Below are 23,664 nucleotides of genomic sequence, written 5' to 3' on the forward strand. Positions count from 1 at the left end.
ATATTTTCTTGAGATGGTGAGCTCTCCTGTAACCAGCTGTTTTGTTTTTACTTGATTTGAGTGGATTTGTTGAAAGGGAAACCTTTTTTTGGTAATCAGTGCCAAAAAAAACTTTAATGTACTTTGATTTAACGCTGAAATAAAACATGACAAACTTTTTAGGAACGGTACGGTAAATACTACTTATAGCCAGGGGAACGTGGGGGGGGGGGGGGAGGGGGGGGCAGTTAAAGGGGAAAAAAAGAGGACTTTCAGGCACTCCTCTCCTCCATCGTGGACTTGTTGCTGGGGATGGGCTGGGCTGCGTACACACTTCTGCTGTGGCTGTCCACGCTTTGAAAGTAGGGGTGACTCAGCGCAGTGAAGGCCGATATTCTCCTGGACGGGTTGAAGGTGAAGAATTGCTGCGGGGAGGGAGAGGAAAAGAAGATAATGAGAGACCACCAAGTATAGATGCTTGTTTACATTTCTAGGTTGAATAAAATATTGCGTGCAGCTCGGTTCCCACGCTGTTTTTAAAATCAAAATCGATGCTCCAAAATGCAATAATCCTGATGAATGATCGATTATATTTGTGCTTTTATAAACAAGCCGAACTACAAGTTGGGTATAAATCTGCTCGATGGTGAAGTAAGCGCTTTGCTTCATGCATTTATTTTCCACACATGAGGATTTCAGGCTCCATGTTCAGAAAAAACAAGGAGTTAGAAGATATAAAATGTATATTATTAAAAAAAAACAATAAAATGGTACAAGGTCGTCAAGGTTACTGACAGAAGTTGTTTTGTTAGCTTAGCTCCTCGTAGCGCTTTGGCACATAAATAAATGTGCACGATGCCATAAAGGTGACAGTGATGCGCAAGTGACAGCTTTAAAAACATTTTCCATGCAATCTTTTGGGGACACACATGAGAGTTACACTACAAACCATTAACAAGGCCCGTCCCTGCTCGTCCATGTCTGGAACTAGGTCTTCTATTGGTTTCGGGGGCCGGGGTGTGAAGGCACTCTGTGGCAGGGCTACTTCCTGGGGCCAGTCTTCTGCCGAGGGTACCCCAACAACACTGTGGAATCATACAGATCATCAGTGTCTTCATCATCGGCAATGGGAAGCATTCACCACTTAATTCCAGTTCAGAGCATTTTTAAGGATTATCCATGAGTGTTGGTAAAGACTGGGGGGGCACGAATACATGCACCCCAGAAAAGCAGTGTGGGTTCATCTGATGGGTTTTTCATTAATTAGAAAAACAGTAGATGAGTGCATGTTCTGCCCTTAATGTTTAGGCAAAGGTTTGACTGAATCTTCCAAAATTCCACTGAGTTGAAAGAAAATATAACCGAGCCTGAGGAGAAATGGAAAACAAGAGTAGTCATTACTTACTCAAAAATCTTTCCAAGCTGATCAACATCCGAGTTTCCTCTAAACAGCGGCCTAGAAAACAGAAATTATAAAAAGGGTTAGTTTAGTTTCTACATATTATGTTGCAAAAACAAAACAAAACCCGGAAATGCAGAAAAAGTAAAATGTAAAGATTCGGTTCTCTCTTTTGTAACCTGCTTTAGATAGGAGTCATTTTCCCATGGTACGCTGTAAGACCAACAGCCCTGACATATAAGCTTTTGGCTCGAGGAATGTGGGACTCCGATGTGAACGTTTTGAAGTAGCCACACGCTCGCAGCTCCATCCCAGGAAACAGGGATTGTGGAGCAGTGTTGGTGGTGCTGCTGAGGATGGGGAGGGAAGGAAACGGGGGATGAAAGGAGGGAGGAGAGCGGCAGCAGGGCTGCTGGTGGTTCCTGTGGCTTTGGGCAGTCTTCGGGTGCCCGTGCTTGGCATGGGATCAGCACAGATTCCAGTAGTCATCATCAGCACAAGCCTGGCAGTCGCCACACGGGACAGAAAAAGCCTTTTTATCCCGTGTGTGTGTGTGTGTGTGTGTGAGAGAGAGTGCGAATGTCTGCTTTTGCTCTTGCTGACTGAAAGCGTGGAGGAAATTGGGAGGAAAAGGCGTTTGAAAGAAAAGTTGGATTATCCTAACAGAGAAAGAGGTATAGGAGCTGGAGCTTCCTGTCAAAGTTCCTCTGAGGGGAAATAAGGAGGTCCTGTTGTCACAAGAGGGGACTTGTTTAACATTGCACACACCACCACTTTTAGGCTAAACGAGATTAATATTTCTAAGTGTTCCTCACAAAACGAACACACAAGGCTCAGAAGGGGAAACAGCTCTCTCTCTGTTTCTTTTTTAAAAATACATTCCACTTCTTTACTGTGTTTGCTCACCAGCAGATGTCAATGTAGTGCCAGGGTATCATCATATAGATGTGCCTTTATGCATGCCTGTCTGCATTTTGTATCCAGGCCTTAGTACACCTCAAGTGCACCCCACTTAACTGAACTCAACAGAGACTGGTTTAGCCACCATGTGCTCCTTGTGCTTTCCCACTTGCAGGAAGCTTTGCATAGCTTACACCCACACTTTCCTACAGTGGAGACACTGGGGATATTAGTCACACAAAAGGTGTTTGGAACATTTTTACTGTGACAGCAGACTCCCTGTCACAGGCTTAAGTTTGGAAGTGGAATTAAGATCTTAGTTTCTTTCCAGTGTTCAGAAATGGTGTCCTTGAGTAACGGATGTCTCAAAAATGATTGCATATGCAGGTCTTTTAGGGCAAGGCACCGCACTGAGAACTTTGAAAGGCATGTAAGATCAGACCAAACCAGTTTCTGACTGTTGCAAACGAAAAAAAGAGAAAAAAAAAAAATCACCTACAGCAAAGTTATCATGCCAAAACAAGTAGGGCTGATAATTCCGAGAGGTCCATTTTTAAACCTGGAGTGGTTTGTTGGTTTGTTGAAGGGGGATAACTGGATTCACACAGAGCTGGCCGCTGGCATGCACACACAGTCAGCAGCTGAGTGCGAGTGCTCGCGCCCTGGCATCGTTTCCCACCCTGAGATTTGCACGTACAAATCCCAATGCCCATGCACAACGCCACACAAGTGGCTGCAGTGAAAAGGCCGAGACCGAGTTGGGACAGGCAGCTGAGTCACGCATCCTTTAGTGCCAGCACGGCGTCGTCCCACATTCCTTTGAGAGAACCTCTGGAATGCGCGTGTGAATTCGCATGTTTGCACGTGAGCGTCTCGAACTATCTAAGTGGGAGCTGGAAAGAAATGAGGTGTGTGTGTTGGACTGCGGACTTTTCACGGAGGCTATCCCGCGCTGTACTGCATGCACGCGTGCATGCAAGGGTGTGCTTTTGAGAATTTATCAATCGAGTTCCAAACTGTGAGAAAGTCAACACGGATGTGGGGCCTCTCCCGGGCCATTAACGAACCGCGTTCAACCTTTTTGGTTAGGGGAATGTCAACAAGCACAAGCTCTCTCCAAAATTCATTCGAACTGTGACTCACCCAACACCATCCCAGCCATGCAGATGCAGACTTGTATAATATTTGCTCAAATTCCTTTGAGAGCAACTATTCTCACTACAGTACATAGTCATTAAAAAGACTTTTAATGATCATGTACTCTAATAGCATGTTTGGTGGTGAAAGTGAAGAAGAATGTGCTTATGAGTCATGAAACCTTTGAAGTCTCATGACTCAAAGAAAGACTTCACATGTTTCTGGCCTGAGACGTGACGTGGTGGGGTCATGGCTGCTCGTGGGGGGTTTTAGGCTTACTTTCAAAATTACATCTAACCTATGAACTGACTGTTTCTTCTTCACTCAGCCTTTTTCACTCTGTGCTCATAAACTACTCTGCATTTAAATTATTAGTTATGAATCTCTGGTGTTCTTCCACAGGGCATCTTAACCAGTTGAGTCAGATGGCTGGCCCTCTCTGAGACAGTTTGTGTTGGAGGTTTCTTCCTGTTAAAAGGGAGTTTTTCCTTGCCACTTTCTCTAGGTGCTTGCTCATAGAGGTTGATTGTTGGGGTTTTCCTCTGATATTGCAAAGTGAAGATGCTACAATAATGCAAAGTCCAACCCGACATCTTGCAAACCAAACAAAATCAAAGTAAGCGACAGAAAACAGGAGACCAATTATTTTTCCTTTGTTTTCTATCATATATGTACAGACGGTTTAGTCCTGCAGTGTAGATGCTCACAGTGGTGAGTATAAACCAAAAGATCAGGGTTAACAGCTCAAAATGCTTCAGCTAATCTTTTTTACTACTCTTGATTCTAGGATGTCAGAGCTCTTTATGTCGTCACAACTCTGGTTCTGAGCAGTCGCTTTACCTGACCAACTATCTGTTTCCGAGGGGGCACCCAATCAGAAGAAAGCTGACTTAAAGGATGATGGACGAATGAAGGGGGCTCCAACAAGTTCTAGTATAAGACAAATTTGACTTTCAATCATGCAAAGATTTTCTCTAGTGGAGCAAGGAATAAAAATGTTTAGCTAGCAATGAGCATAACAGATCTCCTTTAAAAGTGGTAAACAATTATTCTGAAAAACAGCTTAATTGTGAGCATAGAGGTCTGCTTTTGTGCCCGTGAGCTGTCAGCATTTCTAATCTCAATTTCAATATAACTGCAAAACTAACAAACACTGCTTTCTCTCAATATCTTGCTTTCTTTCTCTTCTCCCAGGTGCCCTTTAATCTCTGACAGGTGGCCTTTTAAAAGCCATCTTAATCACCCGCTGAGACTGAGCAGAGAAGTGCGTGTTCGTGTGCGTTTGTGGCCATCAAAGAGCTTTGCCTTACCTTCTACCTTAAAGCAAAGTTGGGCAGATGCCAGATTTTGAAAATGAACTACACAAACCAACACACTTCAAAGTTTATTGTGTCAGGGTGCGAGGAGATGTACTGCATTCAACTGCTCACTCTGATCAGGGCTGCAGGCAGAACCAGTCTGTGCTTTTAAATGAGCACCATATAACACAAGGACAGACCTTTTGTACACAGATTAAGCACACATTGTTTCTACTATTTGACTTAAAAATGTTTGATTACAGATCAAGATCAGTTTTTTCACGACTGTAAAAGACGCATTGATGGGAAATAAACTTTGCTTTGTTCTCTTCATTTAAAGCCTGACCTTCAATAAAAAATTCCAGCTTGACCTTGCCACAAGTATGGAAAGTACCATACATCACTGACATTGAATGAAGTAGTTACGAGCATGACTGTGAATACATTACCTCTAAAACTTATTCGAAATTCACCCATAAACCGCTGAAAATATTTGAAATGCGGTGCACAGACACAATTTCTGAACGCCAATGACGAGGATAACGTTTTATACCTGGCGCCACAAACTGAAAACCTGTAAATGCTTCACCTGCTTTGCATAATTCGGAGTTTGAAATAATCCTGCTTATTTTTGGACCGCGGCCCCCTTTAATTCATCACCGGTCTCCGTTCCCCCCACCCTTCAAGGCCGACTATGAGAAACTTTTGACAGCAGAGGGGGACTTCTGTGACCACAGCTGTGTCATTCAGATGACCATACAAGGGATCTCTGCTCTCACCGAAACCTCTGCATACGCTGACCTCATGAAACTTTGGCCATGTTTCACGATTACACATCATTATGAAAGTGCACATATGGCGTGTGTATGTGTTTTGTTTTTTGATAAATATATGAACAACAGGAAAATAAGGAAACTTGAAACAGTTTGAAAGATGTCAAATGACGTGGGAACGTAAGTTCGAAGAGAAGCTATACTGTGAAGTGGTCTCGATTTAAATGTTGCAAACTAAGAGAATGAAACCTTAATCCTAATTATAAAACTAAGTATCAAAGCAGTCTCTCACAGTCCCAAAAGACCCATCTTTTTGTCCTATGCGTGAAAACTTGTAAAGCATCATTAAAATACGGTCACCTGCCAAGATTTAAATAGCCGGCAAACAAATTGAGCTTGATCAAACAACTCTTAGATCAAGTTTCATCACGGCACCATTTGTCAACAAGATACTCCGAAAGTGCCTCTGCGTGTTTTTGTGCAGCACGACTAGATGTTAGCCTTGGGTAACCTTTTGATAGAGGAACCTATACATTCCCATCAGGTCCCAAGTACAGAGCGTGGGTTGCTGTGTGCGGCCTTGCATGCTGGGGTAAGGAGTCGTTTGGGGAAGGAAGCAGGGCTGCTTCTCTTGGCACTTAGCCCTACCTCAGAAAGACTGTTATTATCTACTGTAGAACACACCACAGCCTGGCGCGGCCTCTCTACTCTCAATTAAAGCATACATTTTATACATACTATAGCACCTTAAAAACATTAAATCAACGTCGTCTTAATTTGACGAGGATAAAACTGCATCTTTTTGCCCCCGTCTTTTCTTTCTTCCAAAAGACCAAAAACAGGCAGTTGTAACTCTTTTTTTTTTTGGGTGAAAACTGTCCGTTATTAGCTTGGCTCGCCAGCATGAAGTTCGTTAGACCACAAACTGACAAATACCTACACCAAGTAGAAGTAGAAGTAGAATCTAGACTTGCATGCTGCAACCACAGCAGACAGCAGTGTTACTGTAATGGCTTGATAAGCCAACCGAAATGTGATTCCTCGCTGCTCATAACGCATCTGACAGGTGTCATTTGAGGAAAAGATGACTACAGTAAGAAACTCCCAAATAACCGATTGTGACGAGTGATTTCAGTTCGTGTTTTTCAAGTTAAATTAGAGCAATGATACAAAGGACGCCCGTGGCCCTCTTCGTCGAGCTGCTCCTTTGTGAGCGATCGTAAATACAACAGTCAAAGAAAACTTAAAGCTTTTTCATCTGTTTACATGGGAACATTTTTATGAGTATTGACACAAGGGGTAAAAATCAAACTTGGGTCACAGATAATAACTGGATTTTTGAATTTATTTTTTTTAAACCGTAAATGTGGTCAACCCACCAGTAAAGAAGACGTTTTGATGTCTTATACTGCCCCAAAAATGTGTCTATTATATTATTTAATTCTTACTATTACTGCAATTTATATGATAAAATGAACAGTCAGATAATTTATGAGGGGGGCTACAGAGACTTTTTTTTTTTTTTTTGCCTCCGTGACTCAGTTATCAGATTTTATTGCAAACAAGTATGAAGGAGTATTTAATATTAATGACTTTGTTCCAGTCCCCCATATCACTTCTCATGTCTGTAACCTCCCCAAGTGATTCGGTTAAAGTGCTGTGCTCACTGAGGAATGTCATCATTACTCAATCATTACTTAACAACACAGTAAAGGGACTTTGGTGGGTATTTTCCCTTCCACACTGCTTTGGCGTAACCCAAATAAGAGAAATTACAATAGCTATCAAGAGTTTGTTGGAACAGAAATAAAACTTCATCAGTCTTGGGTTGGACACCCTTTTCCCTTCAGAAATGCCTTAATTGCTTGTGGCACAGATTCAACAAGTGGCTCTAAAAATTCCTCAGAGTTTTTGCTCCACGTTGACATTACGGAGTCATTCAGTTGGTGCAGATTTGTCGGCTGCACACCCACGAGGTTAATCTTCCGCTGCACCACATGCCAAAATGCTGCATTGGATTGATATCTGGTGTCTATGGAGGCCATTTGAGTACAGTGAAATCATTGTTATGACGATATGAGCTTTGTAACATAGCACTTTATCTGCCATCAGAAGATGGGTACTCTGTGGTCTGTGGTCATAATATTCAGGTAGGCTGTGGCATTTCAACCATACTTATTTGGCATTGAGCATAATTTTAAATGGCACAAAAATATCCCACACACCATCACACCATAACCAGCAGACTAAACCTTTGATACTAGGCAGGATGGATTTATGCTTTCATGTTCACCCCAAATTATGACGCTAACATCCGAATGCTGCAGCAGAAATAGAGACTCATCAGATCGAGCAACATTTTTCCAATTATCTGTGGTTTAAACTTGGTGAACTTGTGTAAACTATAGCCTCAGTTTCCTTTTTTTTGGCTGAATAGGTGGTCTTCTGTTATTAAAGCTCATCTGCTTTCAGATTGGACATGTTGATCGGTCGTCTTGACCATGTCAACACGTCTAAAAGCACCGATTCCCTGCTATGCGATCGGCTAATTCGTATAAACAAGAAATTAAGCAGGTATACCCAATATAGTGGCTAGAAGTCTCTATACCATGCAACGTCACATCTTGGCAACAGGAAAGCGGGTCATCTATAAGGTCTACATGGCCTTAAGCACAGCCCCGAATCCCAAATTGTCTCTTATATAACCGTTAGCCTAAGTGTGTATATCACAGATAAAGACTTACAGTGCATTGAATAAGGTGTTGCACAGATGTGTGTGCAAATAGGTGATGTGGTTAGTAAGACCCAGCAAAGTGCTATTAAAAAAAGATACCAGTGAAAACAATCAAGACAACATGACGCTCACAAAGAGTCTGAATTTGAAGACCAAAGTCTAACATGTGTTTAGACTTTACCGCCAAGGTGCGTCAACACTAAACCTCTGAATGAAATGTGATCGTGTGACTCGGGAAGCATTTGTGAAAACTTCGACAGAATCCTTCCACATTATGTTTATTGTATGGTACACTGCTCAACAGTAAAAGTACCAGAATCAACATTAGTGGAAGAAACAAAGGAATACGAGAAATGCTTAGAGACTTTAACTGAAGTTCAAAGTCAGTCCAGATTTAAACAAGTATAAAGCCCAGATAGCTTTGCCCATCGGCCTCACCTTCTCCTGAACATCTCAGCGAAGATACAGCCGACACTCCACAGGTCCACCGGTGTAGCGTAACTTGACTGGAGCAGCACTTCTGGGGCTCTGTACCACAGCGTCACCACCTGTAACACAGCAGAAAACCCGTCAGGTTTTACTGCACAAAATACACACACAGACACACAAGTCACTAATGCACAGGGTTAATGCTTCTCTGCCCCCATCTTGAGCTTACGTAAGACATGAAATCATATCTGGCAGGACAGGCCTCCCTGTTCCCATTCTGGTGTACCCACTTCACACAATCTTTCCACATCAATCCACCGGGGAAACTCAGAACTGTACTTTTATTTACAATTGCAGCGTGAACGTCAGTACAGAGGAGCACCTATTACAAAGACGCACAATACATGTCTCAAACCTGGCAGACAACATGTGCATGGGAAATGAAAAGGGGGTGATTAACTGATATCAACCGCCCCGCTCTACCCCTCCTTCCTGTCAAAATAGAGAGAGAGGGAAAAAAAGAACACTTCCTGTCTTTTATCAGACTACCCTACATCCACCTGAAGCATCAACAGCAGCCATTTTGTGCTACTTCAAACTAAGCATGTTTTCCAAATTTGTCCCTGTAACTCTCCCTGGGACCTCGCAGTTTGTGTGTGTGGAGCCATGAGCCTGCAGGAAAGCAGCAGCATTGTTAACAGCTACAGTAGGGAAAGCCTCCAGACAAAACTCAGTGACCCCTAGTAAGAGAGTGGACGGGTTCCAGGTGCTTTCCTAAACTCCAGATTTTTCCTACAGCTTTTGGCTGCAGTTCCCCCTCCAGGCACTGCAGGCTGCTTATCTGGATCTTCAAGTCAGGGACGAATGTATGTAAGCAAAGAGGATGCACTGTCACGTAGATATATTTATAGACTTGGCTGGCTCTGCACAAGTATGAAGGAACAATCATTGGATTCTCCCCCTTTTCTTATAAGATCTTATTCAGTCTTAAAATATGCTTGAATAGGTAATTTGAGAGGAATGATCTTCAAAAGAAGTACGCAGTTAAATATAAACTATTAGTGAATGAACTGGGTCATTGTTTATGTGACCGGCACAAGTTGCTTGTGTGTTTCTGACTTGCAGGATTGTGGTGAAAGGAAACTCATGTTGGGTCTGATGCTCCACACTTTGCTTTCAGTATTTTTCAAAAACCTCTGAAACTGCTCTAAAACTTTCAGACACTCACAGCAACCAGGTGACACTTTCACAGACTCTGATTTGGATGATGAGGGTTTATTACTGGAAAGCTAATGAAATCCTCATAAGTCCCAGGTGGGCTTTCAGTTGATTGCCAACTAGCCTAAATTACATCCAAAAACTCCACAAAACATGCTACAAGTAATCAGACAGTATTAGTTTAAAGTACTGCAGTGACTAAAGGGTTTACGGTTGCTGGGCTGGTGTCTATTTGCATAGATCTTTACCTGCACAGAAAAGAAGGATTGTGGAAATGTAATCAAAGCACGTTCAAGATTAAAAATGCATGCATTATAAGCAGCAACAGTGGCTGCAGAGGACAGTTTTCATTGTTTTCAAGCACTCGGTTTCACTTCAATATTTAAACTTCTTTCTCTGTTATGTCTTCTCCACAGCAGGGAGGGCCGGGGGTGGTAGCTAAAGGGACCAACAATAGCACAAACACAAACAAACACAGGTAGCCCAGATTACAGTTTGCTCTACATATGTGACAATGCCATCGGGTGCACATACACAACTACGAAGATAAGGGTGTGCAAAGGTCTGCAGAACACATGTGTAGGGGTTTCCTTGTGCAGTGCTGCGTCAGGAGTCGCAGGTAGTGTACAACTGGATTTAAATACATTACTGGCAGCCTAAATAAATATTCTAGGCCAATCAATTACCAGGTCATCCGGCCATGGAATAGGAATTCCACGGAAATCACTTTATATATGACAGTGGCACGAGAAGTTGTCCTGGATATGTGAGGTGAACTGAGCAAGTGAGCAAATCTCCAAGCCGACAAGTGAGATTGATAAGAGGAATAAAAACCTGAGCCGCATTTTTTCTAAAGTGAATGAGACTATTAATAGAGCCGGGGGCCGCATTTTGCAGATGTGTGATACTTTCTCATCTCTACTTCCTGCTTCAGTGGAAATAGGGCGGAAGTTGAGGCTAGTTGGCTGAGATCCGTCGGGCGAGTCACGTGACCAGAAATGAGACACGCATCTGCCAAGTGAGCACACTAAGTGTTAGGGTCATTGACGAATTTTAGAACAGTGAAACCTCAAAGAAAATCATGAATGGAAGTCGCACAGCTTCCCATAGAGCCGGGCTACATACTTTCATTTTAATCAAGGACAGGACTCAACACAGCATTGCTACATTTTTGTTGGAATTTTTTAATTTTTTAAAAGAGATTTTAAGTTTGCAGCAAAGTACTGAGCTCAATCTTCAGTTACAGCATATCTGCATCTGGCGCCTATGGAGATATTGCCATGAGACGTTTAAATGCAGGTCGCCATTTTTAAACATGGATAGATGCTTAACCGACAAATGGCCCGCTCCACGTCTTCCTCTTACGCTTGCAGTTGCAGGCTAAAATGCATGTGACCTCAGTCTATTGCATGGATTTGTCACCCTGCAAAGTCAAAAGTCAGGACTCCAATATACACGTATGCACGCACGCACACATGCACACAAATTCACACTCTCACAAAGCCTTCTAGGAAGAACCACAGACCTAGAGCTCGGGGTATATCCGCCTCAGTGAAATGCAGTTATTCGAAAACCCAGCCACAACTGCAGATTAAGGCATATACATAACACATGCATGCACTTGCAGACACACCGGAAGATAGCTGTATTAAGCTTTATTTCAAATATGAAATTACACCCCAGCCACTTGCAAAATACTAAACCATTTTTGTAGCCGTGTATTTATGGCCTTGCATGCCTGCACCGAAGGATAAGCCAGCATTTACTCTAGATTTGTGTTTTTTGTCAATGGTCATCATAAAGGAAACTAAAACCAAAAGCAGATGATTTTTCAGTACTTTCCAATTTCCCTTACTCCATCTTTGACACTTAAATTTATTCCTGCTCAAGACATAAAAAAGTCACATATTTAAAAACATATTTATAGATCATTTTCATCCATATTCTTTGCACTAGATAGTGTTTAGAGCACCAGCTCCCTTTTCTCCATACATCCTCCCTCATCTCTATAAAAAAAAAGCCTATTTCTCTGTTTCTGTAAGTCTATAAAACACACGTGTCTAAAATGCAGTACAGCCCAGACTTAAGTTGGAGAACCTACTGTGTGCATGAGTGGGTTTAGATCACACACAGTTTGACACTATGCATGGAATGCTCAAGCCTGTTGCATCCAACCCCTTGAAAGAAATAAAAAACAACAACTCATCCCTACAATGCTTTGAGACGAGGCCTAAACACACAACCAAATAACTGTTTTCACAGAGATGATTATAACAACATGTGTCTGCTACAAAATGAAAAAAGGACATTCCACACTTGTAATGTTCCCTTTTGCCCCCCCCGCAATCTTCTTCCGACCACGTTTGCATTCCTCCTTCCTTAGTCTCGCTTTCTCACCCTTCTTATTCTCTGTTCTGCTTCACAAATACCCTCATTATACACTCCTGCTCTCCTTTTTCTGCACGGGCTACATGAACACACACAAACTCATGCACGCAGTATAACGAAAAGTCAAAAAAATGGGTCGGTCGTTTTGCATTTTCAATCTGCCTGCGTCCATCTGAAACCCTTCTTCGCCTATGGCACGGAAACAGAAAACCCAGGAGGTGGTCAGATAAAGCCAAATGAGAAAAAAGACAGAGCAAGCTAAGAGCAACACAGCGAGAGAGAGAGATGTAGTGAGTGCACGAGGCTGACTCCAGATTAAAGGACAACATTCTCGGAATTCCTTTCTGCTGAGACCATCGTCCTCAGCCCTGCCTGCTGCTCTTTCCTCCCGGCTCCTCATCAGGGAGGAAATGGCTTCTCCTACCCCCGAGGACCTCCAGACCTCCTAGGTCAGACCTCCAAGCCTGTCCGCCTTGCAACATCCGTTCCAGTGCTGCCAGTGCATGCTGCATGTACGGGGGGGCTTGTATGACAATAAGGTGCATGCACGTGAGCAAGGGTGGGGTTGGAAGTAGGGGCATTTGGTTTGAGCTATGTGTGAGTATTTGCATGCGACTTAGAGAGCACCTGCTTTAGCTTGGATGAGTATGCTTCAGTGCCAAGAACCTTCTTGTGCTAGAGTGTGTAACTGCAAATGCATGCAAGTCATCTGCAGCATGTGTTTGATGTTTAAGGGATAAGTCAGTTTATTACAGCCTGGGCTTTATTTTTCCCAGATTAGTGCATCTTTGTTGTCAGTGATTAGCCCGTGTGTTTACCAGTTAACTGAAGCAACATTTCGAAATGGCAACTTTCCATCGAATCAGAAATATATAACATCTGAGTAACAATTATGAACAATGAACTCTGGGACAGGCCATCACCCCCCACGCCATCACGGTGCCGAAAATTCAATCGAGGTAGCTTTCAAAATAAGGTCAAAGTGACTTTTTGGTAAACAACAGCAACTCTTATCTGAAGTAAATCTACTGCAGAATGGCTTGAAATTGGGTGCGGGGCAATCTCAATCTTAATCCAAAAAGAGATGCGGTGAAATGCCCTCATGGAAGCTGCTCATACCACACGTCACAATATCGCTGAGCTGAAGGATGTCTTTAAAAGTATGTTCCAAAAGTCCGCCAGAATATTGTGCAGGGTCTGCACTTTTGTTAAACACGTGTGAAACCTACGCTCACCTCTTTGCCAATGTCGTTAGAATCACAAATATTGGCTGCGGTTGCACAAAGTAACAAAATAAGCCATAAACACTATAGCTCGGCTAGAAAAACAGGACCTACACTGTAATAACCAGAGTCAGTCATTCTTTTAGGTGAGCAGAACGTTTTTTTTGAACTATTGGAGACCACATGCTTCATTCCTCATCCCATTCTTCTTCAAATCTCCAGACGTCTTCCTGTCAGTCAGCGTGACCTGATGTCATAAGGGGCTGCAGCGCCAGAGGCGAGGAGGCTGATGGCGTTTGGCTCGGGGCCCATGTTTACATTCCCTGTCACTGAGGAAGCCTAGGATGAAAGAGCACCACTGCACAGTGATACACGCCCTCCACACACACACACACGTAATCGAAAAGAGCAGGATTGTCGAAAGTCGATATTTTCAGTTGCTGAATCAACCGGAATAGAGTGGAGTGCACTTAGGTTTGAGCACATTCCTGAAAACAATCCACAACAAGTTGAAGTCTTCCTAAGAGAACCTCAGAGGAAAACGTATAAAGACTCCGGTGTATGTGGGCTGGCCAACATTTGGGTGAAGCAGAGCGGATGTCATAATAATAAGCATTAAACAGCATTGTGTCTCCAGAGAAACGTCAGCAGTCAGCCATCTTGTAAACACCATTATTTCATTCCTCCTTCACTTTTCCTCTCGCTCCCTTTTTTTTGTTCTGCAAAAAAAAGAAAAAAAATTCACAGCCTCCGATAATCACTCTGCCCAGACCAGGAAAGAAAATAAAGGAGAAAATTTAAAAGAAAAATGAGGTGGGGGGGAGAAAAGGTTCATGGAGACAGAGACGCCTGTGGGATGGACTGAGAGAGCGCGAGAGAACTACAGGGGCACAAAAAAGAAAAGTGCAAGAGCAGCACACAAACTGTATACAGTAAAACGAGGGGCAGTGAGACTGCTGCCAAAGTATGCACAGCGTACAGGAATGCAGCACGGGGCCCTCGGCACACAAAACAAAGACAGCACAGTCAGTGGCTCTCTCTCCCCAGTGCTACCACATCCGCACATCATTAACTGGAAAATTCCTGATATATGCTGTAATCCCCCCCCCTCCTATTCCTCTTGCTGCTGCTGGTACAGACTAGGCTTTAAAATCCAGGTGACTGGTGCATGTGCACATGTGATTCACACGCACCAGTCAGTAGCCTCCTTTTCCGCACCTGCTGGGTTGCCAAGACATCGGCAACAATTAATACAGCAATGTGCAGAAGTACGAATGTGTGTGTGTGTGTGTGTGTGTGTGGGGGGGGGGGGGATGGGATCTCTAATCATATATGTATGTGTGTGTCAGTGTGTGTGTGTGAAACCCTGCGAGTGTTTGCTTATGTCAAACTGAGGCCAACCCCTTTGCTCCAGCCGGCTGCAGTCAAAGCATAGAGGATGACTTTTCCTTTTTTCCCATGTGGAGCCGTTTGAGGAGATATCTAAACATTCCCACATTCAGTGCTGCACGTGCTCTCCTGCGTGCACTGCGAGGACTTTTTCCCCTCCCTCCCTCGCCCAGCCTGCTTGCCTCTGTCTCTCTCTCTCTCATTTCTTGCCTGTCCAGAGCAGAAACACATTGTTTGGCATGAGGACAAATTCACAGACATGACGATCCGCTTCATACTTTGTCATCGCCGAGTTATTTCATTTTCGCCCGAATGTTTCTGAGCTCTGCTGCATTAAACAGTGGCGGTGCACAGCTGATGTCTGACATAGTTGGACGATTGCATCGGCCCCTACAGCATGTTTTGGAAAGAGGCTTTTTTTTTGTTGTTTTTTTAAACATTGCGTTTGGTTTAAGGGGGGGGGGGGGGCACGACACACCTTATTTGCATGATCATCACTATCTTCTAAGAACATCATGACACTTTTTCCCGCCAACAGATTTTAACTGATATTTGTAGTCAAACGAGCGTGCAGAGGTGGGAGACACTTTCATAGTGAAAATGCAAATGCAGACTGAATACAGTCAGACTGCTCTTGAAAGTCTTGTAGAGTTAAAAGCACGTCTGCCGTTTGAGCATGGGCAGGAAATCTGGTTTCAATTTGTTTAATGTCGTCTGAGATACGGGTGTCTAATTCTGGTACGGGTAGTGGGAGGGCTGCGAGAGGGAACCGGGGGGAAGAAGTGGGAAAACACCTTTGATCAGGTAACAGTTACAGTCCCCTGCATGTCACCAACCAACATTTTACGGGAAGTGGTGGCTGTCGACGTGCAGATTGTTTGAGACGAGTCTATTCAAAATTATGCAAATCAGAAAAGCAGCAATGAGTAAAAAAAAAAACAGTGTTTGTATTCAAAACAAGTAAGCCTCAGTTTAGCCAGGACATAAAATTCCCTTCGGCTCCCATGTCTCTCAACACACGGATGTAAGATAAGATCAGAGGCAAGACAAAAAACATTTTCACCACTAATAAGCTTATCTTGTCATTCCCAGTAAATGATGGCTGCGCGCTCCATGTCTTTTCAGTTAAAGCTAGAAAAACACAAGAGTTCAACAGACACCGCTCACATCAAAGTCTGCTGGCATTCCCCTTCAGTTTTCCAAATTCAATTTGAGTGGCAACGACATGCGCGTGACAGACATAAGAGCGGAACGCAATGGGCATCATGGGACCATCCTGTCGAGCCTTGTATGACGATGATTATCAATGTGTGGATGGCAACAATGGAAAGACCCCTATGGTCAGGTTACAGGAAGTTATTTATTGGAAGCTTCACCTAACTTGACCTGCATGAGTCACATGAAGCTGAGGGGATTCCCTTATCTTACCGTTAGGAATTTTCTTAAAAACACTGAGCTGGATTTCTCCTCAAGCTCAAGGTTTAACATGAACTGATATGTTTCATGCACGTGATATGTTTTTCACGTATATGGTCAATAGGGATTAGCTGACCTTTTCATTAATTAAATAAAACATTCATTAATGCACAGGAGTGAAGAGAGAGAGATGAGTTCCTCAACGTGCATCCATTTCCATCATTCCAGTTATGCAGAGTTGCTGATTTGTTACAGAGCCCTGAGCTGGATAAGCAGGAGAGGATCGATTAATGCTCAGATGATGGAGGCAGATTTAAAGGACTTTTCTGCTAGAATGGCTTCATTTCCCAGAACTTTAGTGGGAGTGTTAACGAAAAGTGTAAGAGTTTAGTGTAGGAGATGAAGTTATACCAACATCCTGTTGATCCTAAGTGGGCAGAGCAGATGCTGTGGTGTGTTTGAAGGGAAAAAGAGATTCACTCAGATGCATAATCAACAATAACCAGCCCCAAAAATCCACCGTGCATTAGTTATTTCCTAAACATTCAAAATTCATCCACCCACAGCTATTACAAGACACCATAAAGTGTGTTTTCATTGTTACTAGGCTACCTGTTGCCTTTTTTGGTAGTTATTTTAATGGTTAGAGTTCATATCCTGTGAGACTGAAATGGAAAATTCTCCATAATAAAACTCTTGAAATGACAGGAAAAAAAGATCTCTGCCTTTATTAAAATAGATCAGAGTCTTACTAACATCCAGCAGTTATGGTGCTCTCTACCAAATAATCTACACGTTACAAACTGTGTCTGTCAACTAAAGGCATGCGTGCTCTTGTTTGTGTGCTCCGATGTTTATGGCCTAGTGTTGGTGCTGACATGTGGAAACTGTCTGATGTGCAGACTCTTGTGTGCAGAGAAAGCCTCTTTAAGCTGTATTTGTTCAGAGAAACACTTTGCACGTCTGTTTCAAAACACTGCTGTGATTCATGAAATACATAGTTTGTATTTCATGATATTTTATGTGAATCTGTTGCATGTGCTTTTCGTTGCAACTGCCTCTCGAGATTTATTTATATTTACCTACTTGAAGTTATAACCTTCGCCAAGGAGATTATGTTTAGCATTTGCATGATTTCCCGTCTGTTAACATAATAGGTCGAAAGGTTTTGAATGAATCCTGATAAAACTTTGTAGCGGGTGTCGAGTGGGGTCATGCTAACAATCCATTAAAATGTGGCCTACATCCAGCGAAGGTCTTCCACGCCAACTTCATGATTTGTTACAAAAATTGGCGAAAAGACTTAGATGTGATGTGTATTGTCAAACTGTAGAAAGTACTGTGCAAAGATCTAAAATATGTCACAACAATTAATACATGTCACATGTGATATTTAAAACGGTTTCTCATGGGCTCTGCAACATGAAGGACGTGATACCGGTATGTGGGGTGTCACATTTGACGTTTCACCTCATTTTTACATTTCACGTCCCTTTCTTTCAAGTTGACCTTAAAATCTGCTATATCTGTAAAGTTATGACAACAGAAAGAGCTAGTTAAACGTACTGCAGCATAATATAAGATCATAAGATCAAGTTATTCATGCCCAGTTACAAATAAATACCAAAGAGACAAAGAGGAGTTGAAAAGGGTGCAGAGAGAGCTGAGGGGACTGATAAGGAATGGGAAGGAGAGCTACAGGCAGAAGATGGAGAACCAGCTTCAACAAAACAATGTTGGTGAAGTCTGGAGAGGCCTCAGAACCATCTCGGGCCACAAACAGCAGAACTCTCTGCCTGGGAGGGATGTGAGATGGGCAAATGAACTGAATCATTTCTTCAACAGATTTGATTCAGCCATGAGGCAGTCTGCAACATCGGCTGCAGACTCACCCACCCCCACTGCTGCTGTTCCACCTCAGACACTTCACACCTCCTCTATTCACCCTGCTCACTCCCCCCCACCCCCAACAACAGCATCCAATACACACTCAACACAAGGCTCCAGCCTGTCTCTCTCAACCACCCAGGTTAGGAGGGAACTGAGGAGGATTAATGCCAAGAAGGCAGCGGGTCCAGATGGCATCAGCTCGAGGGTCGTCAGGTCCTGCGCGGACCAACTGTGTGGGGTGATGGAGCACCTCTTCAACCTGAGCCTGAGGTTGGGAAGAGTCCCACAGCTCTGGAAAACCTCCTGTGTTGTACCAGTGCCAAAGACTTCACGCCCCAAGGACCTCAACAGCTACAGGCCGGTGGCTCTGACATCCCACCTGATGAAGACCCTGGAGCGGTTGGTCCTGGCTCAGCTTCGGCGCCTAATAAGCTCATCACTGGACCCACTTCAGTTTGCCTACCAGCCTGGCATTGGAGCGGATGATGCCGTCATTCACCTCCTACATCGTTCCCTCGCTCACCTGGAGACCGCTGGAAGCACTGTGAGAATCATGTTCTTTGATTTCTCCAGTGCCTTCAACACCATTCTTCCCTCGGTTCTAAAGGACAAGCTGGTGAACTCTGGAGTGGACCATCACCTCACTACCTGGATCCTGGACTACCTCACCGACCGACCACAGTATGTGAGGACTCAGGGCTGTGTGTCGGACAGGGTCGTCTGCAGTACGGGGGCCCCACAGGGAACGGTTCTGGCTCCGTTCCTCTTCACCATCTACACTGCAGACTTCTCCCACAATTCCACCCAGTGCTTCCTGCAGAAGTTCTCTGATGACTCTGCAATAGTCGGCCTCATCACTGATGGGGACGACAAGGAGTACAGAGGTCTGACCTAAGACTTTGTGGACTGGTGCCAGCTGAACTACCTCCAGATCAACGCCAGTAAAACCAAGGAACTGGTGGTAGACTTCCGCAGGCACAAGCATTCTCCACTGCAACCACTGAACATCCAAGGTATGGACATTGAGGCTGTGGACAGCTACAGGTACCTTGGTGTTCATCTGAACAATAGACTGGACTGGACTCATAACTCAGACGCCCTCTACAGGAAAGGGCAGAGCAGGCTGTACCTGCTGCGGAGACTCAGGTCGTTTGGAGTGGAGGGCCCACTCCTGAAGAAATTCTATGACTCTGTTGTGGCTTCTGCTATCTTTTATGGTGTGGTCTGCTGGGGCGGCAGCATCTCTGCTGGGGACAGGAAGAGACTGAACAGGGTGATCCGAAGGGCCAGCTCTGTTCTAGGATGCCCTCTGGACCCAGTGGAGGTGGTGAGTGACAGGAGAACGGCGGCTAAGCTGTCATCCCTGTTGGACAACATCTCCCACCCCATGCAGCAGACTGTGACAGCACTGAGCAGCTCCTTCAGTGGGAGACTGCGGCACCCACGGTGTGGGACGGAGAGATTTCGCAGGTCTTTCCTCCCCACTGCTGTCAGACTCCATAATAAAGACTTTAACTGATCAAGCACACACATCCATACATATGCAATAACACTAAGTGCAATAATCCTTTCTGTCATCGTTGTATTTTTACTCAGTTGTATATAGTATTTGTATTCTATTTTTATCTTATTGTATATTTATTTTATTTTATTCTACTGTATATAGTATTTTATTTTATTCTATTCTGTACAGTTGTGTACTGTATTTATTCTTATTGTATTCTAATTTTTGCCTCTTAACTTTTGCACTGTCCACTTCCTGCTGTGACAAAACAAATTTCCCAAGTGTGGGACTAATAAAGGTTATCTTATCTTATCTTATCAATCATCTACTACCTACTCCTACAAAATGTTTGTGTATTAAAAGTAAATGTGTTATGCCATGTGTTGGCACTCTTTTAGTGCTTTTTGGTGAATTTATTATAGATTCTTCTTTATGTTTTCTGTTCACTCACTGTACTGGTGATGCAAATGATTCCTAGAAGGTTCACTGACACGCGTCACCTGCAGGGTTTAGGACGCTGTCACACTGGAAGCCGGTCAGGCCTTTAAGAACTCGAGTATTCATTTTAGATGTTGAATGAAATGAACGTTGTGCACATTTATGACAGATTCTCTGAGAGTGTATTGCATGTTTGTAACATCTATAAAGTAGAATATAGTATAAATTTCTACTTTTGACAGCTCAACTGAACTCTGAGTGGAATGAATTTTAAGAATGTCACAGTTTTTACATTTACAGCCACTCCCTGTTTAACGTGGTTTCTCTTTTTCTCTAAACCCACTGGCCCGAAGAAGGGCCGACACTGAGAAGTCACAAATTACTGCATCTCTGCAAAGACTATGTGCAAAGTCTTTTAGTTTTACAAATTAAACAACAGTCATCCCAAAGCATTTCATATTCTGAGATAAAGACCCTACCAGGGATTTAAACGTCTTGATGCATTCTCAATCATCCAGGTAAGTAATTCTCCAAAAGTTGATTCTGTTCATCTGGATGTAGCATTTTCCTGCAGCTTTTATAAGACTGGGGAAACCTGCAGTCAGCTGAGACTGAAGAAGTCACTTGGATGACTGACGAAACGTTTCTCCCACGGAAAACGCTACATCCAGATGAACAGAATCAACTTTTGGAGAACCCTACCAGTGTTGTCATCCTGCTAACAAACCCAGCGTTTACTAAGTCCATTAATAATCTCATTACATGTTTTCTGTCACTTTATGCATTTAAGATGCAAGAAAAAGTTGTGCTACTCTGTGAGTTGGTTTGTTTTGTATTAAAATGATGTGACACTTCTTCCCATTTCCAAAAAGATTTTGCTTCAAGTGCTTTGGCAGAAGGAGGATCTTAAAGAGCCCTCTGCACTCTTTCCTGTTATGTCAGATTAACCCATCAGCTTTTCCCATCTGCCTGTCACTCAAGGCAGTACAATGAGGCTGTAGCCAAACTAGGGTCATAAAAAAAACCCATCAACAAAGCAATGGTCCCTCAGGGACTGCCGGGGGGCACCCTAATCTGGACCCCCACACAAACCCTTTGGGTGGTCTCCCTCCCCTCTCCCTCTTTTTACTCTCCACCTCCTTTCTACGAGAAGCCGATTTGGTTGGGTTGGGGGGCAATCACTCATATTCATTCATGCATGCACCCGGACTCCATGACCCATTTTTAATGCACGTGTATTAGCAAGCCACCATGTTGCTATGTGAGGCAGCAAATTCATCACAAAAAGAGAAGTTCAGGCAATGCTGGTAAATCATCAGCAGAAAGTACAGCAGTGCTACTTTCAGTTAGCAACACTGGGGGGAAAAAAAAAACAGAAAAAAAAAACATAAGAGTGAGTGAGGGACTCTTTGACAACTTCATGCAAATGTTCATTTCAGTCATCTTGTCATTCTAGAAGTGCTAAATGAATCACTTTGAAAGTGAGAGAGAACCTCATTCGCTTAAGCAACAGCAGTTCTCTAAAGCCCATCTGTCTACCAGTAACGGTGGCATTAGGTGACTAAATATGTAACTGTTGGTCTGTTGGGCAAAGGGGAAGATCCTCTTAAACACTGTGTGTGTGTTGCATACAGTGTAGATTGTGCGCTTTATTATTAGCAAGAGGAAACAATGAATGGATGAATGGAGATTGTGTATGTGTGCGCGTTTGTTTGTGTGTGTGTTGGGCTGATAGGGGGATTCCAGATGCAGGAACATTCATCTGGAACCGAAGACCCCGTCCTCGCAGCTCCACACCAGCGCGTGCATGTGCTGAGACACACACACACACACCCCATCTCGTTTTGTGGCCCAATCTAACCGAGGAAGGAAATGAGTGCTCGAGTGTGACTGCAAACAGATTAACATGTTATGTGCTGCTCTGTGTGTGTGCGCGAGTAGTTTCGGGGACTTCATAACTGCTGCTCATATGTGAAGGTGAATCCCCTAGCAAGTATTCTTTCCTCGACAAAAATGCCCCCGTCTAGTCATAAAAAAAGAAAAGAAACTATCACACCTACTTGAGACAAATCCTCAGTACAACCACATACACACTAAATATTGTGTAACACTATGCAAATTCTATGGTTAATCATGTCTTCATCTACTATGAATAATCATCAGTCAGGATGATAGATAACTGAGGAAATACTTATCTTAATCTAAAAAACGTACCCTGTATGATAATACTGAGAAATTATATGTTTATGGCGTGGCCTACGATCATTACTCAAACTGAATTTCTTTCCTCTTAAAGACTAACCCAGTTAAAAGCAGCTATCAGGTGTAACCTTTGGAACCGTAACTCATCTGTACTTTCCAATAACTGCTGCCTTAATAATGAAAGTGCAAGTTCACATCAGTGTTTCCAAGACAAACACTTTACCTGCCAATCTGCCCACTTATGTGAATGCCTCCCAGGGTATTTGTTGAGTAATCTTAGCATTTAATTTAATTATTAACTTAAAATTGAACAACAATGCCATCCACAGTGGATCTACCAACAGACACGCCCTCCATTCTTATTTATTAAAGTCGCCACCAACACGTAGCTGACCAGAGCACATTTTATACTCTTCTATTAGGAGCAAGTCCAAGCTCATTTACATGCCTGACATTATTGCCAACAGAGTGTGAAACTGATGACTGAAAATATCACATCTGGACTTTAAGAAGACAACGTGCACAAAGGTCACTGGGGCATGCATGCTGGGATGGTCAGCTTACTTGACATTTTTAATGGGTTTGGGGTTTTTCTTGAATCTGGAGATTTGTTTCATTAAACTGCCTTTAAAACCACCAGAAATGGTATTTCTCCATAAAATTGCCTACAGAGCACCAGTTGTTGCTTGTTGCAAGTTGTTACTGTGCAGTAGATGTAAGCATGTCGGCTTTGGCTGTTACACAGAGAAGAGCACCAATGATAATGCCACAGACGAGCAGAATCAAAGCTTGTCCTCTATCAGCTCAGCTTTCTCGACATTTATGTCACCTGCACCCAGGTGGATTATGGTGGATGCAGAAAAGTACAACACCAGCCTATCCAGGTGCATGCACTTTTTCCTTCTGACATATTTCTGCCAAAAGAAAAAATAAATTAGGTTTTTGCCCCACTCACATGAGCCTTCAACAAGCCTTAACATAAGGTAATGACACTATCCCAATGGACTCAAAAAGTCCAGACACATTAATGATGAAATTTCCTAAAAGGCGGGCAGATCAGAAAAGCTTTGAATAAAAGTTTTTTTTAAAAAGGAAAAAGAAACCCAAAGTACTGAGCTACTGTTGCTGCCTACCTTGATCTTGAAAGTCTCATCTCTCCTCATTTTAAACTCTTCCAAAGACTCTTTTCAGTCCCTCTCTATATATATTATCTGGTCATCAGAGCCCAGAGCTCAGCAGTTAGGCATCAAAGTCCCGACAGCGGGACGGGAGGGGTGTCTGTCTCTCCTTGCCTGTTCCATCCCTGTCTGCGACAGCCACTGAGGGATTCCTGAGGCAGGCCACGGG

General features: G+C 43.3%; 1 protein-coding gene across 1 annotated transcript in view; it reads right to left on the minus strand.

Moving 5' to 3' along the window:
• Positions 1 to 207: 207 nt before the first annotated feature.
• cdk6 (cyclin dependent kinase 6) overlaps positions 208 to 23,664 on the minus strand; it is a 38,162-nt gene continuing 14,705 nt past the window's right edge. Inside the window, exons 5-8 of the mRNA XM_086279844.1 lie at positions 8,659 to 8,768; positions 1,385 to 1,435; positions 929 to 1,064; positions 208 to 404 (exon numbers count right to left, since the gene is read on the minus strand). Of these exons, the coding sequence (XP_086135970.1) occupies positions 252 to 404; positions 929 to 1,064; positions 1,385 to 1,435; positions 8,659 to 8,768 (450 nt within the window). The 3' untranslated portion in view covers positions 208 to 251. The remainder of the gene's footprint in view (positions 405 to 928; positions 1,065 to 1,384; positions 1,436 to 8,658; positions 8,769 to 23,664) is intronic.

The sequence above is a fragment of the Aulonocara sp. 'chitande type north' Nkhata Bay genome, linkage group LG22 (assembly GCF_057382095.1).
Source record: "Aulonocara sp. 'chitande type north' Nkhata Bay isolate Kocher_YH1m ecotype deep benthic linkage group LG22, A_spYH_male_GT1.1, whole genome shotgun sequence".
Taxonomy (NCBI): domain Eukaryota; kingdom Metazoa; phylum Chordata; class Actinopteri; order Cichliformes; family Cichlidae; genus Aulonocara; species Aulonocara sp. 'chitande type north' Nkhata Bay.